This window comes from Zeugodacus cucurbitae, chromosome 3 (assembly GCF_028554725.1).
Source record: "Zeugodacus cucurbitae isolate PBARC_wt_2022May chromosome 3, idZeuCucr1.2, whole genome shotgun sequence".
Lineage (NCBI taxonomy): Eukaryota > Metazoa > Arthropoda > Insecta > Diptera > Tephritidae > Zeugodacus > Zeugodacus cucurbitae.
The window spans coordinates 62,776,149-62,795,220 of NC_071668.1; the positions used below are offsets into that span (position 1 = coordinate 62,776,149).

The following is a 19,072-nucleotide window of genomic DNA, read 5'->3' on the forward strand; positions in this document are numbered from 1 at the left end:
CTATATACATATTTGCGGTGTTCTCATGCAAATAAAAAACAAAAAAATTTCATTACACTACATAAATTTAGGAAATTGTAGTTAATAATCTAAACAAAAAACGAAAAACCCTGTAAAAAACAATAAGAGCTTTCAAATAAAATTGTTATTTAGTTATCGATACTTAGAGCTTTCACTGAAAATATTTTACATACTAGGAGCTAATTATATAAAGAAACTGTGTCCAAATTCAAGCTAACGAAACTCTCTTTGGAAAACCCAAAAATCAAGGAAGTCTCCAGTCGACTCCAACATGCCTATAAAAGGCTTGGCTGGAAATTGGACACGAAGTGATGAGGATAAGGCTAATTGTTTTAGAAACCTCCTAGAAAAAGTATTTCAACCTAATTGCTGAAAAGAGCAACTTTGAGTTGCGAATCTTTATTAACAGAGCTAGCTAGTCGATTGAATTATTAGTATCAGAAAAGAGCTTGATTCAAAAAAGTCGTCTGGATACGATAATATTACTCCAAAAATGCTAATTGAGTTGCCAAATATTGCTATAACAGTGCGTTCTTTGCTTTTTAATGCAATTCTTAGTTTCTCTCTCTAAAAACCACAAATTTGTTAATAACATTTAGTTGTCGATACTTGGAGTTTTCACTGTAAATATTTGACATACTGAGTATTAGTAAAGCCTCTAAAATTTAAAAAATAGGTTAAATTTTGCTAGTCTCCAAAAAAACAACCAAGCTTCCGAAACAAAACTTTCAACAAATAATTCAACTTTTGAACTTTTTGATAGGGAATAAAAAAGATTTCGATGTATCAGGCACGCTAATTCTTTTGTTTTAATAAATGTTCTAATGATGTTTTAAATTAGATGTTTAGGTTTACGATAATAATGATTGTAATACACTTTCTTCTTGAAGAATAAATACAAACCGTGCTGATTTTGAAATCAAAGAACTTTGGCTTTGCTATATAAAAAGTCAAGTTTTAATATACATACAAATTTATTATATTACAATTCATTTTATATCCAGCTAAATATGGACAACCCCCTTTGAAAACCCATTATTAAACGTAGTTAATCGCTACATTTCTTACATTTCTTTTTCTTCTTCTTTTTCACAGTCGAAGTGCTTGCGGTTTGATCAAAAGATGAGTACCCCGTCGAAGTTGAACCACGACTTTCCGCATAAGTACGCAAGGGTTTGCGTGTCTGCCAGAAACGTAGAAAAAACTTCAGTTCCGCCTTTAATACAACCATTGCTGGTACCTGTTGATTAAATTTAAACATATATCATATTAAATTAAAACCAAAATAGAATACAAACTGAATTAACATTACATTATCGTGCACAGTAATCTGTTCCACGTTCCACAGAAATTCGAAAATGCCAATTATTATGGAGACCAAAATACCAGCCAGTAATACTATAAACAAACCACCGACCGATTCCATCGTATATGTGCCATCTTCATTAGCATTAGCAGCCTTTTCCGCATTGCAATCCGTTTCGTTTGTAGTAAACCATTTGTTCTTTATTTTATACAGCTCACCTTTCTCACTAAGCTTTAATATGCCCACACTGAGGTTCGAACGGAAAGGTGCATCTACGAAAGGAAAGGACAGTTCAAACAAGGCATAGAGATTTTGCAGAAGGAAAGAAATTTGAAAATGGTCTGTAAGACCGCATCCATTCCACTCACTCAACGGTACTGCAATGGCGTAGTGTTTCTCATTGAAGGGTTCACCAATCTGCTTTAACTCACAATTCCGATTCAAATAATATTGCAGCGCTGTAGTCTCCAACAGATATGCATAGCGACCAGGACTACGTTTAACACGATCTACACCTTCTTTATTACTTGCAGTAAAAGCATCCGGTTTCATACCGATCATTTTATTCCAAGCAACACGATATTCAGACTCATTCGATTCAGAAAACAGAAATTGTGTGCTGCCACCTTTAAGCATACCAAATTGTACCTTATTCTGATTGATGAGATCGTGCAAACTTGAAATGGAACTATCCATTTTAGAGGTAGTAATGAAGGCAGCCAATTGAGCGATATACGTCTGCGAGAGTAGAAGTGAGAAGATCCACCAAAAAGCTGTAAATATACGCATAGCAGAACCGCTGGAATGTAATAGAGAGAAAAATAGAGGCAGTAGTGCTATAAATTCTGAATTAAAACTATTTAAAATGTAACTCACCGCGGTAGCAAATCGCAACCCTGATTTAAAATTGAACCAACATTCAGCCAAAGCGAATTCTTTAAATTCCAAATATTCTCCACTTCCGTAGGATTGGGATCATGCGCAATTGCACCAATCCAATCGCGATGTGAAAAACTTTTGAGCATAAAACATAGAGTTGAAATTATAATTCACCTACAAAACGTATACACCACACTTACCGTCCCATAACCACCAGCACTAATGCTGTTACCATTATAGCAACCAACAGATAGATCCAGACAGTCAATGAAAATGGTGAGAGGAAACCAAAAAGATTTTTAGGCGGCGGTGGCTCTTCATAAAACAATATACTAACGCCGAGCTGCATGAAAGGCACTGTAAAATCGACCACAGTACGGCGGGCCTGTGTAATTGTTAAGTCACAAATGCCGATTTGCGCATTCTATGAAATATGCGAAAATATTAATTTAATGTTTTTTTAATAAATATTCTCGATTACATACATTATCCATGAGTTGTCGTATAATACCATTCCATTCGTCCTTCTCCTTATCGTAACTACCGTATTTATTATCGGGCACCGGTTGAAATATGACATCAAAATTGCATTCCTCGGCCAAAGCATAAATTAGATCTACGGCATAACCTTCAAAACGTTCATTGCCCTCATAATGAACACCCTCGGGCTCTTTGCTAAAGAAAGACTGGATATTATCAAATAATATTGAAAATAATGTTTATTCGGGAAGCAACACTTACTGCGCTCTCTGACTTACCGCCACATAAAATAAGGCTCGCCGAAACGAGTCGACACTGTGTATTTCACACGTTTTGGTGTAAAATCTTCATTTTCCTTGAATTTTTGCTTTTTAATTTCCTTTGCCTCGACCAAATCTTCGAAAGCAGTCAAATTCTTATTTTTATTCCAAATATATGTGATACGTTCAAACAATGGATTGTAAATTTCCAAATTAAATTCATCACGTGTGCCATAAGTATTTATCTGCATTTTCTGTGTTTTATAGGGTGGTGTTACGTTGCGTGAAGTAAGCTTTAAAAAAAAAAAAAAGAATTTCTGAATTGTTTAATATGGATATTTTAAGTAAGTAAATATTTAAGCTAACATTTAAATTGTTCTATTTTTATGAAAATGAAAGTTCCTTCGAAAGCTTTTACACCAAAAATAATGTGAATTTAAACAAGTAAAGAAGGCCAACGTTGGATGTAACCCAACATTTTATACTCTCGCAATTTATTTAATTTTTCAACTTTTCACAATCACAAAATTCATGATAAAAGCTTTCACATTTCTTAAATGAAAGCTTCATATTTTATGTCAAATTGTCATACTCTCAAGCTTTATTTTTAAGCCAAAATAGCTCATGTTGTTTTGTAAATGAAAGTTTCATGTTTTGTGACATTTTTTAACTAATGAAGTTTCCTACTGAAAGCTTTCACTACCACTTTCATACTCACAAGTATAATAGTGGAAGCATTCAAATCAAATTTAAAATTTATGTTTTTTGTAAATGAAATAATTTGTCAACTTTTCACACTCAAAACAACATAGTACAAGCTTTCACAACTTTTAGATAAAAGCTTCATACTTTATACAAAATTATCATACTCTCAAGTTTAATTGTGAAGATAAAGTTTTATATTTTGTGTCTTCATACTCACAAGTTTAAGCGTTAGAGCATTCAACCAAATTTTACATTTATGCTTTTTGACAGTGAAAGCTTTGCATAATTTTTTAACTTTTCACAATTACAAAATGCATAGTAAAAGCTTTCACATGTATTAAATGAAAGCTTCGTATATTAGGCCAATTTAACATACTCTCAAAGTTTATTGTGAAGGGAAATTAGCTCGTGTTTTTAGGAAATGATAGTTTTATATTTTTACAACTTTTTTATCTTATACTGAAAGCTTTCACTTTCACATTCATACACACAAGTTTAATCATGGAAGCATTCAACTGAAATTAAAATTTGTGTTATTTTTAAATGAAAGCTTTGCAAAATTTGTCAAATTTTCACACTTACAATATGCATGGTAAAAGCTTTCACATTTTTTAAATGAAAGCTTCATATATTAGGCCAAATTGTCATACTATTAAATTTAAATTTTAAATTTTAAGTGAAATGAGATAATTTTTTTGTAAATGAAAGTTTTATATTTTTGAACTTATGATGTTTCATACTGAAAGCTTTCACTCTCAGATTCTTTTTTCATTGTTTTAAATGAAAGCTTCTCATTTTATGTAAAATCATCGTACTCACAAGCTTCATCTGATCTAAAATGTCCATTCCTGAACGCCAATAGCCACGTTGACAACGTACTCTGGGCTCTTGATAACGTGAGCTTCGTATTTGATTTCGTATGGCATTGAAATATAAAACTACTGCATCGTAAAGCAATTTGGCGCGAATAGTTTTGATCTGAAATTGGCAATAAATTAGAAAATTTGATTTAAACCAAAATTAATATAAGTATGTACATATTTTATTTAAACCTAAAATAATATTTGTATGTATATATTTGTATATTTAAAAATATTACCGGATCTTCTTCTTCGTCCTCGAAAACATCCGTCTCATCATGAACCGGCGGTGGCATATAGGAACGTACGCGCACAGCTACTATAGTTGCCATAAAATTATGACGATCTAAACTGTGTATATTGCTCGTATGTGTGTCTAAACTCGTAAGAAACCATTGCTAATAAAGTGAGAAAATTATTATTTTTTTTTTTGTTATTGAATATATATAATATATTCGTATACTCACATTAAATTGTCCTGTCATATTAAAGTAAATCGATGCATTTAGCACTTCGGTAATTATATCGGCGGGGCAATCCAATATAATATTTTTCTCACGGGTACTACACACGAGTTTCCAGAGTGTACGGTAATCGTCGCCACGATTAAAACGCCACAATTTGATGCCAGTTTTATGAACTTGCCGCCAACCGAATAAATGTTCCATGCGACCCAAGCCTAATGGCAGTGAAGAGATCATGCATTATTCAATAACTGTTATTTGTTTGACAGATTAGCAGTGAAAAAGAGAGAGACCTAGTACCAAGAGCGTATTGTATTAACTTCTATATGTTCACTCACTTCGACTATTTTCGTAAACAATCGTAAAGGACTTCCAATCCAATTCCTTTAAGCGTAAAATATCCAAAAATGCTGTAGCCAACATATTCTCTGCAGGTGCCACATTAACTGTTAACTTGTGATTACGACTATGAATGTGGACGTCCTCTTGATGCCAATCGAACTGTAAATGTGGTATGCCAGTGGTATTACAAATGACCTCCACGATATCTGTGAAACGTTTACAAATACTATAAAAACTATAAAAAATAAAACGAGAGAGAGAAAGAATAAAGCGAACGAGCACGAGCGCACCTTCTCATTCATTATTATTTTCATTCATATACACGCTTCTATTTATCAACATTAAGTGTCAATGACTTATAATACTTTCTATTACGAATTATCTGATCAAAATAAAAGTGATGAGCGCATTAGAAGATTTTTGGCATATAATAGCGCAAGCGCTATTGATCACTCTGTGGACGAAATACCTAGAAAACGCAATGTTTTCGAAAATGAACATAGACATGCGTTTGCTTATTTAGAAACAAGGTGGGAAACAGAACATGCAATAAAACGTGGTTCAGCGAAAACCAAATTATACATATAAATTCCACGATTTTCATGCTCTTTTGTTAGGGTACGCAATATATATCCCTCTAGGGAAAAGAGTGTACATAACTATATGTATTAATTTACAAGTATGCAGTACATTTGGTAGATTGGGAATTAAGAACTAATAGTAAAATACACTACTAGTGTTTTAAGAAGTTAGGTGGGTTTCAGAGGCTAATAATAAGTGAATTTTTAAAATTTTTTTATTATATACAATATTATATTTTACGAGTATTTAAACAATTGAGCGAATTTCAAAACTTTCATTTTTCATTTAAAAATTCCGGAAACTCAGACGTTGACACCTCATCTTCCATGTCGTGTCCAAAACAAGGTCTTGCAGTGGACATCATAAAACAATAAACCAAAAATATTTCGATAGTACATGGATAAATCTAATTAATGAACGAAGGAAAATAGAAAATATTGAAATTTGAATTTTGGACAGAATTTAAACCAAACAACTCACTTTTTTGGTAAAATTTTCGGCATACTTTGACTCGAAAAAAATAGTTATAATAAAAATATCAAAAAATCCTTCGTTCATTAACTAAATAAGGTTATTCCAAAGATGTGTGGAAAATAAAAAAAAAAATAGATTTTTGAGATAAATGCGTTTAAAGTTCAACATTCATACTGACGTGTACGTGGAATATTACTGGGATTGATTTAATATTTATACTCTCGCAACAAAGTTGCTACGAGAGTATTATAGTTTGGTCCACATAACGGTTGGTTGTAAGTCCTAACTAAACGAGTTAAATATAGGGTTATATTATCAAAATGATCAGGGTGAAGAGTGGAGTTCAAATCCGAATGTCTGTCTGTCCGTCCGTGCAAGCTGTAACTTGAGTAAAAATTTAGATATCTGATGAAACTTGGAAGACGTATTTCTTGGCCCCAAAAGAAGGTTAAGTTCGAATGGCAAAAACCGAAAACATTTAAAGTGCCGCAACTAAGCTATAAATAAAACTATGGAAGAAAATTTGGTATGAAGGATCGCACTATGAAGGGGCATATGTGGATGTAAGTTTTTTGGGGAAGTGGGCGTGGCCCCGCCCCCTACTAAGTTTTTTGTAAATATCTCGCAAACTACTGAAGGTATATCAAGGAAACTTTCTAGAGTCGTTTCTTTTAGGTACTACCTTATACAGTCCAAAAATGGAGGAAATCGGATTGTAACCACGCCCACTTCCCATACAAAGGTTATGTTGAGAACTACTAAAAGTGGGTTAACTCACTAACGAAAAACGCCAGAAACACTAAATTTCACATAATAAATGGCATATGGAAGCTCCACTCAGATTTTTTTTACAAAATGGAAAATGGGCGTGGCATCGCCCACTTAGGGGTCAAAAATCATATCTCAGGAACTACTCGACCGATTTCAATGAAACTTGGTTTGTTTCTTTAAAAATTGTAGCAAATATATTTATCTGCCGTTACCAAAAATATTAAATTTGAGACGAGACATATGTACTTCCATCAACATGGAAAACGTCGTGTATAATTCCTTTACATGAAATTGTTGGATGACCCAAATATCCATAGAAAACCAGACGTCCACAATATCCAAACGAATTCGAAGCTATTATCACGGATCAAACAACATTCTTAATTTCGCAATTATTATTCTCAGCATGGATTTTGGATTGGATAAAGGGAAATCTACTGTAACAAATTTATTGGAATTTATTAACCATGTACCATCGGGTTATATAGAGCATTTGCCAAAGTAAACCACTCAATTATTTTGCAAAAACTCAGTTAACTTGGTTTTCAACCAAGATTTCAATCAATCAATAGAACTCAACAAATAATATTTAATGACACTTTTTCAGATTCAATTAATGTCTCATCAGCCGTTTCACAAGGTAGTCAGTCATCTTGATCCGATTCTGTTTTTGTTATTAATTAAAGATAAATCTTCAGTAATTAAATATTCAAAAATTTTATTATTATGCCGACGTTGTAAAAATGTTCAAGTCATTTACTTCAATTTTCACGTTCACTTCTCATGTAGATCAGTATACCCTTTTCCTTATGTATTTATACTTGGTGTTAATACAATGATTTTAAAAGCAAAATACGCCATTAGCTTTGTTAAACGTTGGTCTAAAATAAATTTAAATTTCGTTTTACAACATTTAAGGCCTATATTGAAGTATATCTCCGTGGAATGGATTACTAGTTACAAAATCCATTCGTATAAGTTAGAATCTGTTCAAAAACAATTTTTACTTTTTGCTTTAAGGCATTTGTATTGGAATTTTAGGTTAAATCTTCCTCTATATTCTTATCATTTAAAACATATAAATCTACCTACACTCACTAGTCGTAGAGAAATAATATTCATAGTAAAACTTTAGTTTGTAGTGCATTCCTTAAAATTAAATGTCCCATTTCGTTCGTCTAGGCGGTTTAGACCTTTACTTTTAAGTATTCTAGAACAAATTTTGAGTTAAACAAACCATTTCGGCGTATATGTCCACTACTTAGATACTACTGAGATAGAGCAAGAAGTATGTTCATAGTTAACGAATTACCAAATTAGCGGTTCGGTCTGAATACCTCTATTATATATTAAATTATTAATTTTAAAATTTGTTTCACGTGACTCCAAAAATTAGTTGTTGAATTTTTGGATTCTGTAGCTGATCATTTTAAGATCTCGATGCTTCTGCCTTTCATGACTCACCAAATTCCGCTCGTTTGCGTCTCGCTTTGGGGTTAAGGAGGGTAATCCTTGGGTTTATTGTTGTTAGTATTTATTTATTAACACGCAGACTAATTACTTAAAATCTTAAATTATGCAGAAATGCCGATCGAACTGCTGATATCAGATAGTTATTCTAAAGAAATTCAAAGGATATATCGGATCTATACTTCCGCCGCTTCGTGAAATTAAACATCGATGATTCGATGTATCGATGTTTCTTCAAAACCCATCGAAATCAAAAGCATCAGCCACTAAAACATCGAAATGAATTATCGATGTATTTTTGAACTTTTAAATTATTTTAAATTTAGTGAGAAAAGCCAAGGGATACAGAAGCAGAAGCATGCATAAATGAAATGTAGTACGTCTTAAGTTGATATATTTTATTTCACTTAGCAGTATATGTCTGTTCAAGTTTTTTCTCAATAAATAACAGAATTTCAAAACAACGGCATGGAAAGTTTTTTCACTGTCATTTATTTTCGATTTGACTTCTGCGTGATAGTTGCCCTAGATTTAGAAAACGGTCGTTTCCTCGGCACTGAAGTGGCCGCAATGTGTAAATATTAATAAGCCTATTTATACAACTCCGGAAACACAGTATTCATGTCAACCCAAACTCTTTTGGCTTCTGATTGGAAGGGGTAACAGCCGAGATACACTTTCTCTGCAACCTTCCGTCCCTGTAATTGTAGATAAATTTGACAGCTCCATTAACATTTTCCCTTTTGGTGGACGAAATGTTTATTCTGGTTCCAAATATCAAACGAGTACTCTGTTTCACACTCATCCGAAGATTCCGTTGTATCAGCGCGATCTTTTGAATTTTTTATGAATCAAAAAAAAAGTATTTCTTTTAGCCATAGCATCTTTAAAATGCAGTAATTTGAATCTCTGATCTAACGCAGTAGCCTACGCCAAAAATAAATTGTATAAAAAATCATAAAAGTAACCGTAGTAAACATGGATTTATACCTGATATACGGATTTTCAATCTTCCGGTGGACTTATACTGTTTATACCCTGAACAGACAGGGTATATTAAGTTTGTCACGATGTTTGTAACACCCAGAAGGAAGCGTCGGAGACCCTATAAAGTGTATATATAAATGATCAGTATGTTGAACTGAGTCGATTTAGCCATGTCCGTCTGTCTGTCCGTCTGTATATATACGAACTAGTCCTTCAGTTTTTAAGATATGATTTGAAAATTTGCAGATGTTATTTTCTCTTCAAGAAGCTGCTCATTTGTCGGAACTGCCGATATCGGACCACTATATCATAGAGCTGCCATACAAACTGAACGGTCGGAATCAAGTGCTTGTATGGAAAACTTCCGCATTTTGCTACATATCTTCACGAAATTTGGTGTGAGTTATTGTTCATAGAAATAATTTATTCTCCGAAAAAATTGTTCAGATCGGTTGACTATAGCATATAGCTACCATACAAACTGAACGATCGGAATCAAGGGATTGTATGGGCAACTTTCGCATTTGTCATGGTATCTTCACGAAATTTGAAATGGATTACTACTTAAGGTAATAATATAATCTCCGAAGAAATTGTTCAGATCGGTTAACTATATAACCTTAATGTTTCTAGCAAACAACCCGGCTAAACATAATTAGTAAAATCTTTTCTTTCTTTTTTACTTACTTTTTCTTATGTCTTTAGATTTGCTTAAACACATAGTTACTAGAAGAAATGCACCTGTGAAGGGTAGATTAGCTTCGGTACAGTCGAAGTTAACGTTTTTTCTTGTTATATCTAATTCAAGAAAACTAGTTTAATTCTAGAATTACTGCCGTACATTTTATTGCTTGGACTTATCCAGATAATATACATATATTGCCTTATAAAACATTTAATTAAAATAAATTTTGTGAAGTTAAACAGTGTTTTTTTTATTTACAAAACTGCACAATTACCCGCTCCTAATACAATCCTCCTCCTACTAAATTCACTAATTCTACATTGCAATAAGTGCAAATATACAGACGTCATCACTGCAATGTTGTCCATGTCTAATTTGAAGGAATGCTCGCAATGATATGTGATGGATGTGAAATGGTTTTATTTGCATTAATTTCAAGTAGCCAGCCTTAATGAAATGTTACTTAAATAACCTTTGTTTATTATTCCAATGCACAATTTTATTGTACAAATTTATTTGCAATAGTTTAATGGACATTAACCGAATGCCCTGGTTTATTACAATTCCATTACCTGCGTGGTGGTTCACTAACTTTGATTTTTTTATTGAAATTATTTTGTTTATTAAAACAAACCAATAATTATTTTTGGAAAATAAACCATGAATTGAATGCTATCTCATAAATATTACTCATACGGCATGGCATATTTGATGTATGTATATACTAACTGCTACCGACTCGTTGTGGTAATCTTACTTTTATTATTTTTTAGTCTTTCAAAATATTACTTATTTTAAACTCATTAAACTGATTAATTTCTGGCCGCCACATTGGTAAATTTTATTTATAAATCAAAAATTAAATAGGCAAAAGCAAAAACATTTTTTCTCTACTCATACACAATATACACATGTACGCATGCATGTTATATGCACTCACATATATATTTTTTGTTCTCCTAAATATTCAATAGCTATGCATAATGCTGTTTTCCATGTTCGTCACGCAACAACAACAAATTTGAACATCGGTCATAAAATATTCACAAATGAGGTTATTGAATATTCATGTTTTTTTACACTCCATGAATAAATACAACAAATGAGGCAATCGAAGCATAAGACGAGCCATAAAATGAGATGAGTTTTGTTTATGCACAATAATAAGTGAATGTGTACATAAATATACAAATATATGAGGCATAATGAAGCATACATGGTGGTTCATAAGTAATAGCCCTTTCGCACAGATGTTAATTTAACAATTAACCGCCCTTTGCTTGATTAAGGGGTTAGGTGGATTTCAAAATTTTGTCTTATTAAATATTATAATATGTTTTAAATATTATCTAAAAGTCTAAATTTAATCCGACTAAAATTCTAAGAGAAATCCCATCAGGCTACGGCAGTTTGAATGTATGTCTGTATCAAAACTCAATTTTCTTAAGCCGGTGGACACGATATTATGTAATGTTACGAAGCGATTTCATACAAATTTTGCACAAAACTTTAGAATAATATTACCTAGATAATGAGCGAAGGATTTTTTCAAAATAATTTTACCAAAAAAGTGAGTTTTTCATTAAAAATTCTATCAAAAATACAAATTTTAGTATTTTATTTTTTCCTTCGTTCATTAACTAGATTTATCCATTTTCTATCAAAATATTTTTGGTTTATTGATTTTACTACAACTAATAATGTGTTTTGATGTTCACTGCAAAAGTTTTTTTTTTTGGACACATCATGGGAAATTTGGTAACAACGGCTCTAGAAAAACATAAATGTATAACAGCTGATCGTTTATCGAGTAGCCGCAGTGCGAAGGGTAAAAACTATTATCTCAATTAAAATCTTAGTGTATTAAATTAATTTGGCTTTGCGGATGCTTATTTTACCTCGCGAATGCTGAGGTCGGGTCATTTATCAAATAAAAGATTGATCTTTTATAAAAGATCCTCTGAAATTATGGAACTTCACATACTCTACATACTAGTGCAACGAGGAAAAAGTGTAGTATATTTTATTTGCAATGAGCTAAAACTCGATTATGATCTCTAGTCTTTCGTGTCCGTTGTCTTTCTCTCCGATTATGAATGCGTTGGAAACGCTCAAAGCTCGACGCCCTAGTACGATCTTGTATATTTCTAACATTTTGTTCTTTAAGCCGCTGCACACGCTCCATACTCGACCCTCAAGCATTAAAAATCTGTTTTTACTGTTTTCTCAGCTTCATTTGTATTTTATGACGTAATGTCAAAAGCCCGTTTAATATTTTAATTTAATAACTTTTTATCACAGTCAAATTAATTTAATACATTAAGATTATAATTGAGAAACTGCCGGCTACTCGATTAAAGATCAGCTGTTATACATTTTTGTTTTTGCTCTTCAAAAGAAGGTGGTTCATTTCATTAGCTGAGTGCTATTTTATCGATATCCACAACCATTATTTCCAGCAGGAAGTGCTGTTTTATCAATAAACACAGCAAAATTTACAGCGTTGACAAAAACCTGCATATTACTATTACATTGCATCGATTTGTATTCAATTAAAAATTAATGTAGCCCTAAGAGATTTTTATTTTGTATGGTAATCGATGCGAAAAGCCTTTATTATTAATTAAAATGGAAGAAATTGTACTTGATTAATAACCAAATGCTATTTCAATTCAACTGAAGTATTATTTTTGTTAATGAAGATAGTCTTCTCTATGCGAGATACAATGTACATATTCAATGTCAGATCTTCACATTAGAATTTTCAGAACATAAACTTATGAGAGTCTATGAAACAAGTTCATAAAGTTAATTTTGCTTTATTTTAGCTGTTGAGCATTTCGAAAACTTTTTACAATTATTACGAGTATTTTCATTAATTAGGTTATAAACTGCAACCTATTGGAAAAAACCTCTACTCTGATTCCTCATTTAATAACCATGAATAATCAATAATAATTTCATAACCTTGCGGATTTGACTGAACAACTTCAAAATACAAAAATTTTTATAACAATTTCTGTTATATACAAAAAAAGAATACTTTCGAACCAGCCATTATTTTTGAATACAAAAAATATTAATTGTTTCAACAAATGAAATACACAACATTCATAAACAGAAGCATTATTTGTGTTTACTTTAGTGCTATTAAGTGAGATAATGAGCTCTTATTGAAAGTGAAAGAATATTTAAAGACTACAAATAGTTCAATTTTGTTTATCTATTAATAAAACTTAACTAGCGTGGAAACTAAAAGATCGTGCGCTACTATTCTAAGCATTTATCATATTTTTGATACACAACAAAGCCACACGTGGCGCATATAAGTGGAAACTAAAAATAAATCAAAACAAAACAAAAAGTTAGAAAATGAAATACCAACAAACAAAAAAGTTTGCAAATTAAGTTGGAAACATATTCCTTTCACTTTTGTATATAATAAAGTAAACAATTGATGCATTAAATATATCAGTGATATTCATAATAAAATATTTATAAAAAAGTGAAAGCAAATAAATTATGATGACGACACAACGATTTAGATTGGCGACAAAAATAATGTGTTGGAGTGTGTGTACGCATTAGATTTTTTTTAATTAATTTATTTAAATATACACAAGTTATTTTCGCTAAGAAAAAAAAATTTATTTCGTTCAAAGTCAAGACTTACCACTACTCGCCTTTGCACTTGGACCAAAAATAGCGGCGACACCACGTTCGATCAACTCGCAGGCTGAAACAGAATCCTTAGAATTAATATAATAGAAAATTTACAAGTATATATTTCTTAGCATATTATAAATTATATCCGAAAAAATCAGTTTATTTTTCGAAAAGAAGTCAAATCGGCTCGAGCGCCACCCAGTCGTGTAGAAGTAGTTCTATTTCGGATCATAAACGAATTATTTACGAATGAAGGGTTTCCTCCAGGGAGAGCCATATTCTATATCGTTATACAAATAAAGAAAACATTTATCAATGAATCTTCAGTTAGCTCAAACTTGGCTTGTTTTGGTTCATGTTTCTGTACAATTCTAGTCAAAAATCTCTTCAAACCGAAACTGGCGATGAAGATCGCTATCAGTGGACGTTAGTTCAGTCTATTTGTTGAGAAAATAAAGCTAATGACAGTTTTGGGTTCAACAAGATTGATGCATTCTAGCGAAAAAAACAAAAATTCCTTGATTTCTTAACAACTCAAGTTATCGCTATGCCGCCCAGTTTCTCGATAGTTATTGCAAAAAAACTCATATTGTTACGAGTTTTGCTATAAACTCACCCACTTCATTAGTATTTCATTAAAAATTAAAACAAATTTATTGGAAAGATTAAATAAAATAAGCGTTGTACAAAGTTGAAGAAGAAACCTCCACAAAGAAGGACAAACTGTTCAAAACTGTTCATCAAACACTCAATTGAGTTTCATTTTAGAATATTTAGTACTAGGGGTACACTGTCCTCACTAATGTAAATATGGTAAGAATGTTGAAAACATCTATCTCAGAGATAGTGGCGCATGCTCAAAACTATCAAAACTAAAAAAAAAAACTAGTTATCAACTATCCATAATTCTAATTTTAGAGCCATAACCAAGCCTATAGAAGTGCTCAGTAAGGAATAAAGCTGGACACGGTGTAACCCATGAAAAATTGTGTGATTTTTGTGCATTTTTTTTAAGAAACTACTACTCGATCGAATATTTCGAAGTTTCGAAGAGAGGTTTGGCTAATTTAAAAGATCGCTGGGTTTTACGCGTTTGAGTCGTCTTGGTGGTCCATCTCTAGAAGTTAACATGACTACATCCTCGTTACAATGCTTTAGCAACCCCATGAGTTGCTGCAATTTTTAATATTTCAGCGTTGACTGAGTTTACATTTAGATCACGCTCTATATTAGCACATCTACAATACCAAGGCGCCTTGACAATAAGCCTTAGTATTTTGTTTTGGAATTGTTGGATGACTTTCTTATTATTTTCGTTAGTACATCCCCAGAGTTGTGCACCAGAGCTCCATATCGGTCTGAGTACTTGCTAATAGATAAGTAAATTATTTCCGATGGATAACACTGATTTGTTACCAATTAGCCAATTAATATTCCTGAGTTTATTTTCCTCACATGCTTTTTCTACAGTATTTGTAATTCTATGGATTTGATCAATCGTAGAATGGTTAGCTCGAAACCAAAACTGATGAGCTGGAATTATGGCTTTTCGTTCTATGATTTTATTGCGACGTTTAATGAAAATTTTCTAAAAAGTTTCGATATCTTCGGTAGAAGTGATATGGGCCTGTAAGAAGATACATCATATCCTGGGTTTTCTGGCTTTTGAATCATTATAACTTCAGCAATTTTCAAATAAGTTGGCACGAATTTAAGATTAAAAGACGCATTAATAATGCTGTTAATTTTTACTATACTTATGGGAGGAAGCTGTTTTAGAACCTCGGCAGTAATCAGGTCGTAACCGGAGATTTTATATTTTTTTTATCTTTTTCAGGTTTTTTATTTCCTCACTTAGCTCACTGCTAGTACAACTTGAGATTTCCTCACTTTCTTGACTGCAAACAGTAGTTTGTTTCATATGGAGAGAATATTTTAGCTAAATAATAATACATCCGCTTTTTTGAATTATCTCTGGCCCAAGTACCAGCGCCTATTTTAATGGGACATACTTGAGTTTTTGGTGATTCCTCAACTGCTGACACGATTCCGGCCGAATGAGAAGCAGAAACAAAAAAATTCAAAAAGGTTATTAAGGTTGAACATATTTCCCATACAATTACCTATAATTTTTGAAAAATATCAAAAATTAACAAAAAGTGCGTAAATAAGTCGTTTTTTAGGTAAAAAATTGTCGTTTTTTTAATGCGAAATTGACAATTTTCAACAAACCAAAATTATTGTATAGGAAATATACAATTTCTCGTTTAGTTATGATGTCAGCAATTTTGAGGAATGTCGTTTCGAGAAAAATGAGTTTAAAGATTCGAATATAGCGGCCTATACCTCATGCGGTCGTTCTTTAGAACCATTCCAAAACCATAAAAAAATCGATTTTTTGAAAATATCACACTAGTATAACCCCTTAACAAAACGAAAAACTGCGCGACAGAACTTTCCAGATTTTGCAAGTTAGCAGTGGTGACACTACAACATCTACTCTTTGCAGTCATCAGGAGAAAGAGTCAAACAATCGAAACAGTTATACTTAGGAGGGAGCAGATCACTTTGGCATCATAAGTTAAATGAATTTCTTAACAAAATCTTTGAATAACTACTTACCAAATTCTTGCAATGTCAGACTATCATCGTAGCTCACATAATGTTTTATTGGCTCCAAGCGTACATCCAGTTCAAGTTCATTGATATTACGTATGGCCGTGTCGAAAGCTTGCACCAACTCCATTTCATCGTGGAAAAATATCACACCTATACATATGTATACATATATTATTTATAAAAATATATAATATATACATTGTATATATATAATATATAAATAGAACACTCGAATTTTACTCAACAAACACATACCGACTTTCACAACTTGAAAATCCTTTGTAAACTGCGCAGTTTGTGCGAAGAACACAAAAGACAGTAAAACATAAAGTAACACTCTCATTTTCACAGCGCGCCAAACCTAACCTCAAAATCTTTACTTATGCAGAACATCACTTAGAGGCACGCATTTTTTCGTTGTATGAAATATGTACGAATAATATTTTAATTTTTGAATATTTTTGCTACAATACAATTAGATTTTGTAGCTGGAGAATTGAAGACAATTTTAATCAAAAAATTTAATATTTTATACACAACTCTTCACTTATATAAATAACACTTTTTTCTGTCGCAATTAGTGCGAGTTAACTAATAAATAGGCGAATTATGAAAATCATCACGTTGTTGTTGCTCTGCTTTTATTTCACATATTTCGTTGTTTTTGTTTCGTTAATTATAAATATATATATACATATATATTTAAATACATCTTAAAAACCTCGCGCCGTAGCCACTTATCTATAGGAAACCAACCGACGCGCTCGCGTTTCAAAATGAGAATGAATTTGAAAATTTCCATTATTTAAAAAATGAAAGCGACCAATACAATATTTCGTATACCGGCGCAGCCAAACCACAAGTCAATGTATAAGTATACAATCCAGAAGGTGGACGCAGCGGCGCTATCGCTCTATCCTACGTCAGCGTCTGTTTTGTCTACGAAACGTCTTCGTATATAATATTTGTCTGCCAGTCAAAATAGGTAGCCAAAAATACAAAAAGCCAAGAACACCCCGAAAAAATTTGAAATCAACACAACAACATACATGTGTATGCTTGTCTATATTTGTTTGTTATGTATGTGAACAAAATATTTTTTTGGAAAATTCGTCGCGATCGTCATTAGTCGCGTCGTGTCCATGCAGCTGCCCCACTTCATCACACCGCAACCCGCTGCTGAATTGTCTTCCGCTTTAGTGCTTTTCACTTATTTGTAAGCATATAAAAGGGCGGTCGGATAAGTAGTTGGCCTCATTGCGCGATCGTAGAAAACTACTAGCTCAACCGTGACAACACATCACAGTAGTGTTTTAAGAACGCGAAGATAATGCTATCAACTTAAATGGTACCGTTCTCAAAGATTCACAAAATATATTTATATATTACATATCGACTACCTAGAGAAGGGACTCCAATTTACCCCAAATAAAAGTTAAAACACCCTAGAAATTCAAAGAGCCTTTCAAGATTTTCAAAGTAAAATGTTGCCATGTTGACAAGTGACCTAGTTATTTTTATATTCACGCAACAAAGTTGCTAAGAGAGGATTATAATTGTGACCACGTGACCACATAACGGTTGTTTGTAACACCCAAAACTAAAAGAGTTAGATATAGGGTTATATATACCAAAAAGATCAGGACGAGTCAAAATCCGAATGTCAGTCTGTCTGTCCGTCCGTCCGTTTGTGCAAGCTGTAACTTAAGTAAAAATTTAAATGTCTTGATAAAACTTGGCAAACTTATTTCTTGGCACCATAGGAAGGTTGCTTTCGAAGATGGGCAAAAACGGACCACTGCCACGCCCACGAAAACACATAAAGTGTCATAACTAAGCCATAAATAAAGTTATAAAAGTAAAATTTGGATAAATGGATCATACTACGAAGGGGCATATTTTGACGCAATTTTTTTGGTGAAGTGGGCGTGGTTATTTGTATAAATCTCGCAAACCAATGAAGCTATATAAACCAAACTTTCTGCAGTCGATTCTCTTACGTACCCCACCACACACAATGAAAATAGTTGAAATCGGATAATAACCACGCTCACCTCCCATACAAAGGTTAGGTTGAAAATTACTAAAAGTGCGGTAACTCACTAACAAAAAACGTCAGAAACACTAAATTTTACAGAAGAAATTGAAGAAGGAAGCTGCATTCAGATTTAGTGTGTCTCTGTACAAGAAATGGTTAAAATCGGGTCATAACTTCCCCTAGCTCTCATAGACCTAATTATAGGATTTTCAAATTGTGTTAAATTGTGTGTTATCATAATAAGAATATATCAATAAATTGCGAGAGTACAAAATATTCGGTTGCACTCGAACTTAGCCTTTCCTTACTTGTTTTAATATAGAGCACCCCAGGTTCAAATATATAGAAATAAAGGGAGACTTAAATTTTCCATCTGTAGGCTAAGTACCTGTCGGTTCAACCTCGTATATTAGGTATGTATTTACATATGTAGTGTAGCGTGTGAAGAAGTCATGTTGGAAAT

The 19,072-nt window shown here is 32.5% G+C and overlaps 1 protein-coding gene across 1 annotated transcript; it reads right to left on the bottom strand.

Moving 5' to 3' along the window:
- Positions 1-979: 979 nt before the first annotated feature.
- Positions 980-17,357, bottom strand: LOC105208467 (glutamate receptor ionotropic, kainate 1). Its single transcript, XM_011178323.3, has 14 exons — positions 16,827-17,357; positions 16,575-16,721; positions 13,960-14,022; positions 5,314-5,523; positions 4,979-5,190; positions 4,751-4,909; positions 4,471-4,629; positions 2,965-3,239; positions 2,692-2,881; positions 2,407-2,630; positions 2,204-2,341; positions 1,696-2,126; positions 1,334-1,599; positions 980-1,261 (listed from the first exon to the last, which is right to left on the bottom strand). Exons 1-14 carry the CDS (start codon positions 16,912-16,914, stop codon positions 1,070-1,072), a joined length of 2,754 nt encoding a protein of 917 aa, XP_011176625.2. The 5' UTR covers positions 16,915-17,357; the 3' UTR covers positions 980-1,069.
- Positions 17,358-19,072: the final 1,715 nt, after the last annotated feature.

What these genes read in the sequence shown, in the direction of transcription:
- LOC105208467 (XM_011178323.3), bottom strand. Translation starts at nt 16,914, where the DNA reads ATGAGAGTGTTACTTTATGTTTTACTGTCTTTTGTGTTCTTCGCACAA. An exon ending in AAGTGCAAAGGCGAGTAGTG is followed by an intron (nt 5,524 to 13,959) that starts GTAAGTCTTGAC and finishes AACGTTTCACAG; the next exon opens with ATATCGTGGAGGTCATTTGT. An exon ending in GGTTGCGATTTGCTACCGCG is followed by an intron (nt 2,127 to 2,203) that starts GTGAGTTACATT and finishes ATTACATTCCAG; the next exon opens with CGGTTCTGCTATGCGTATAT.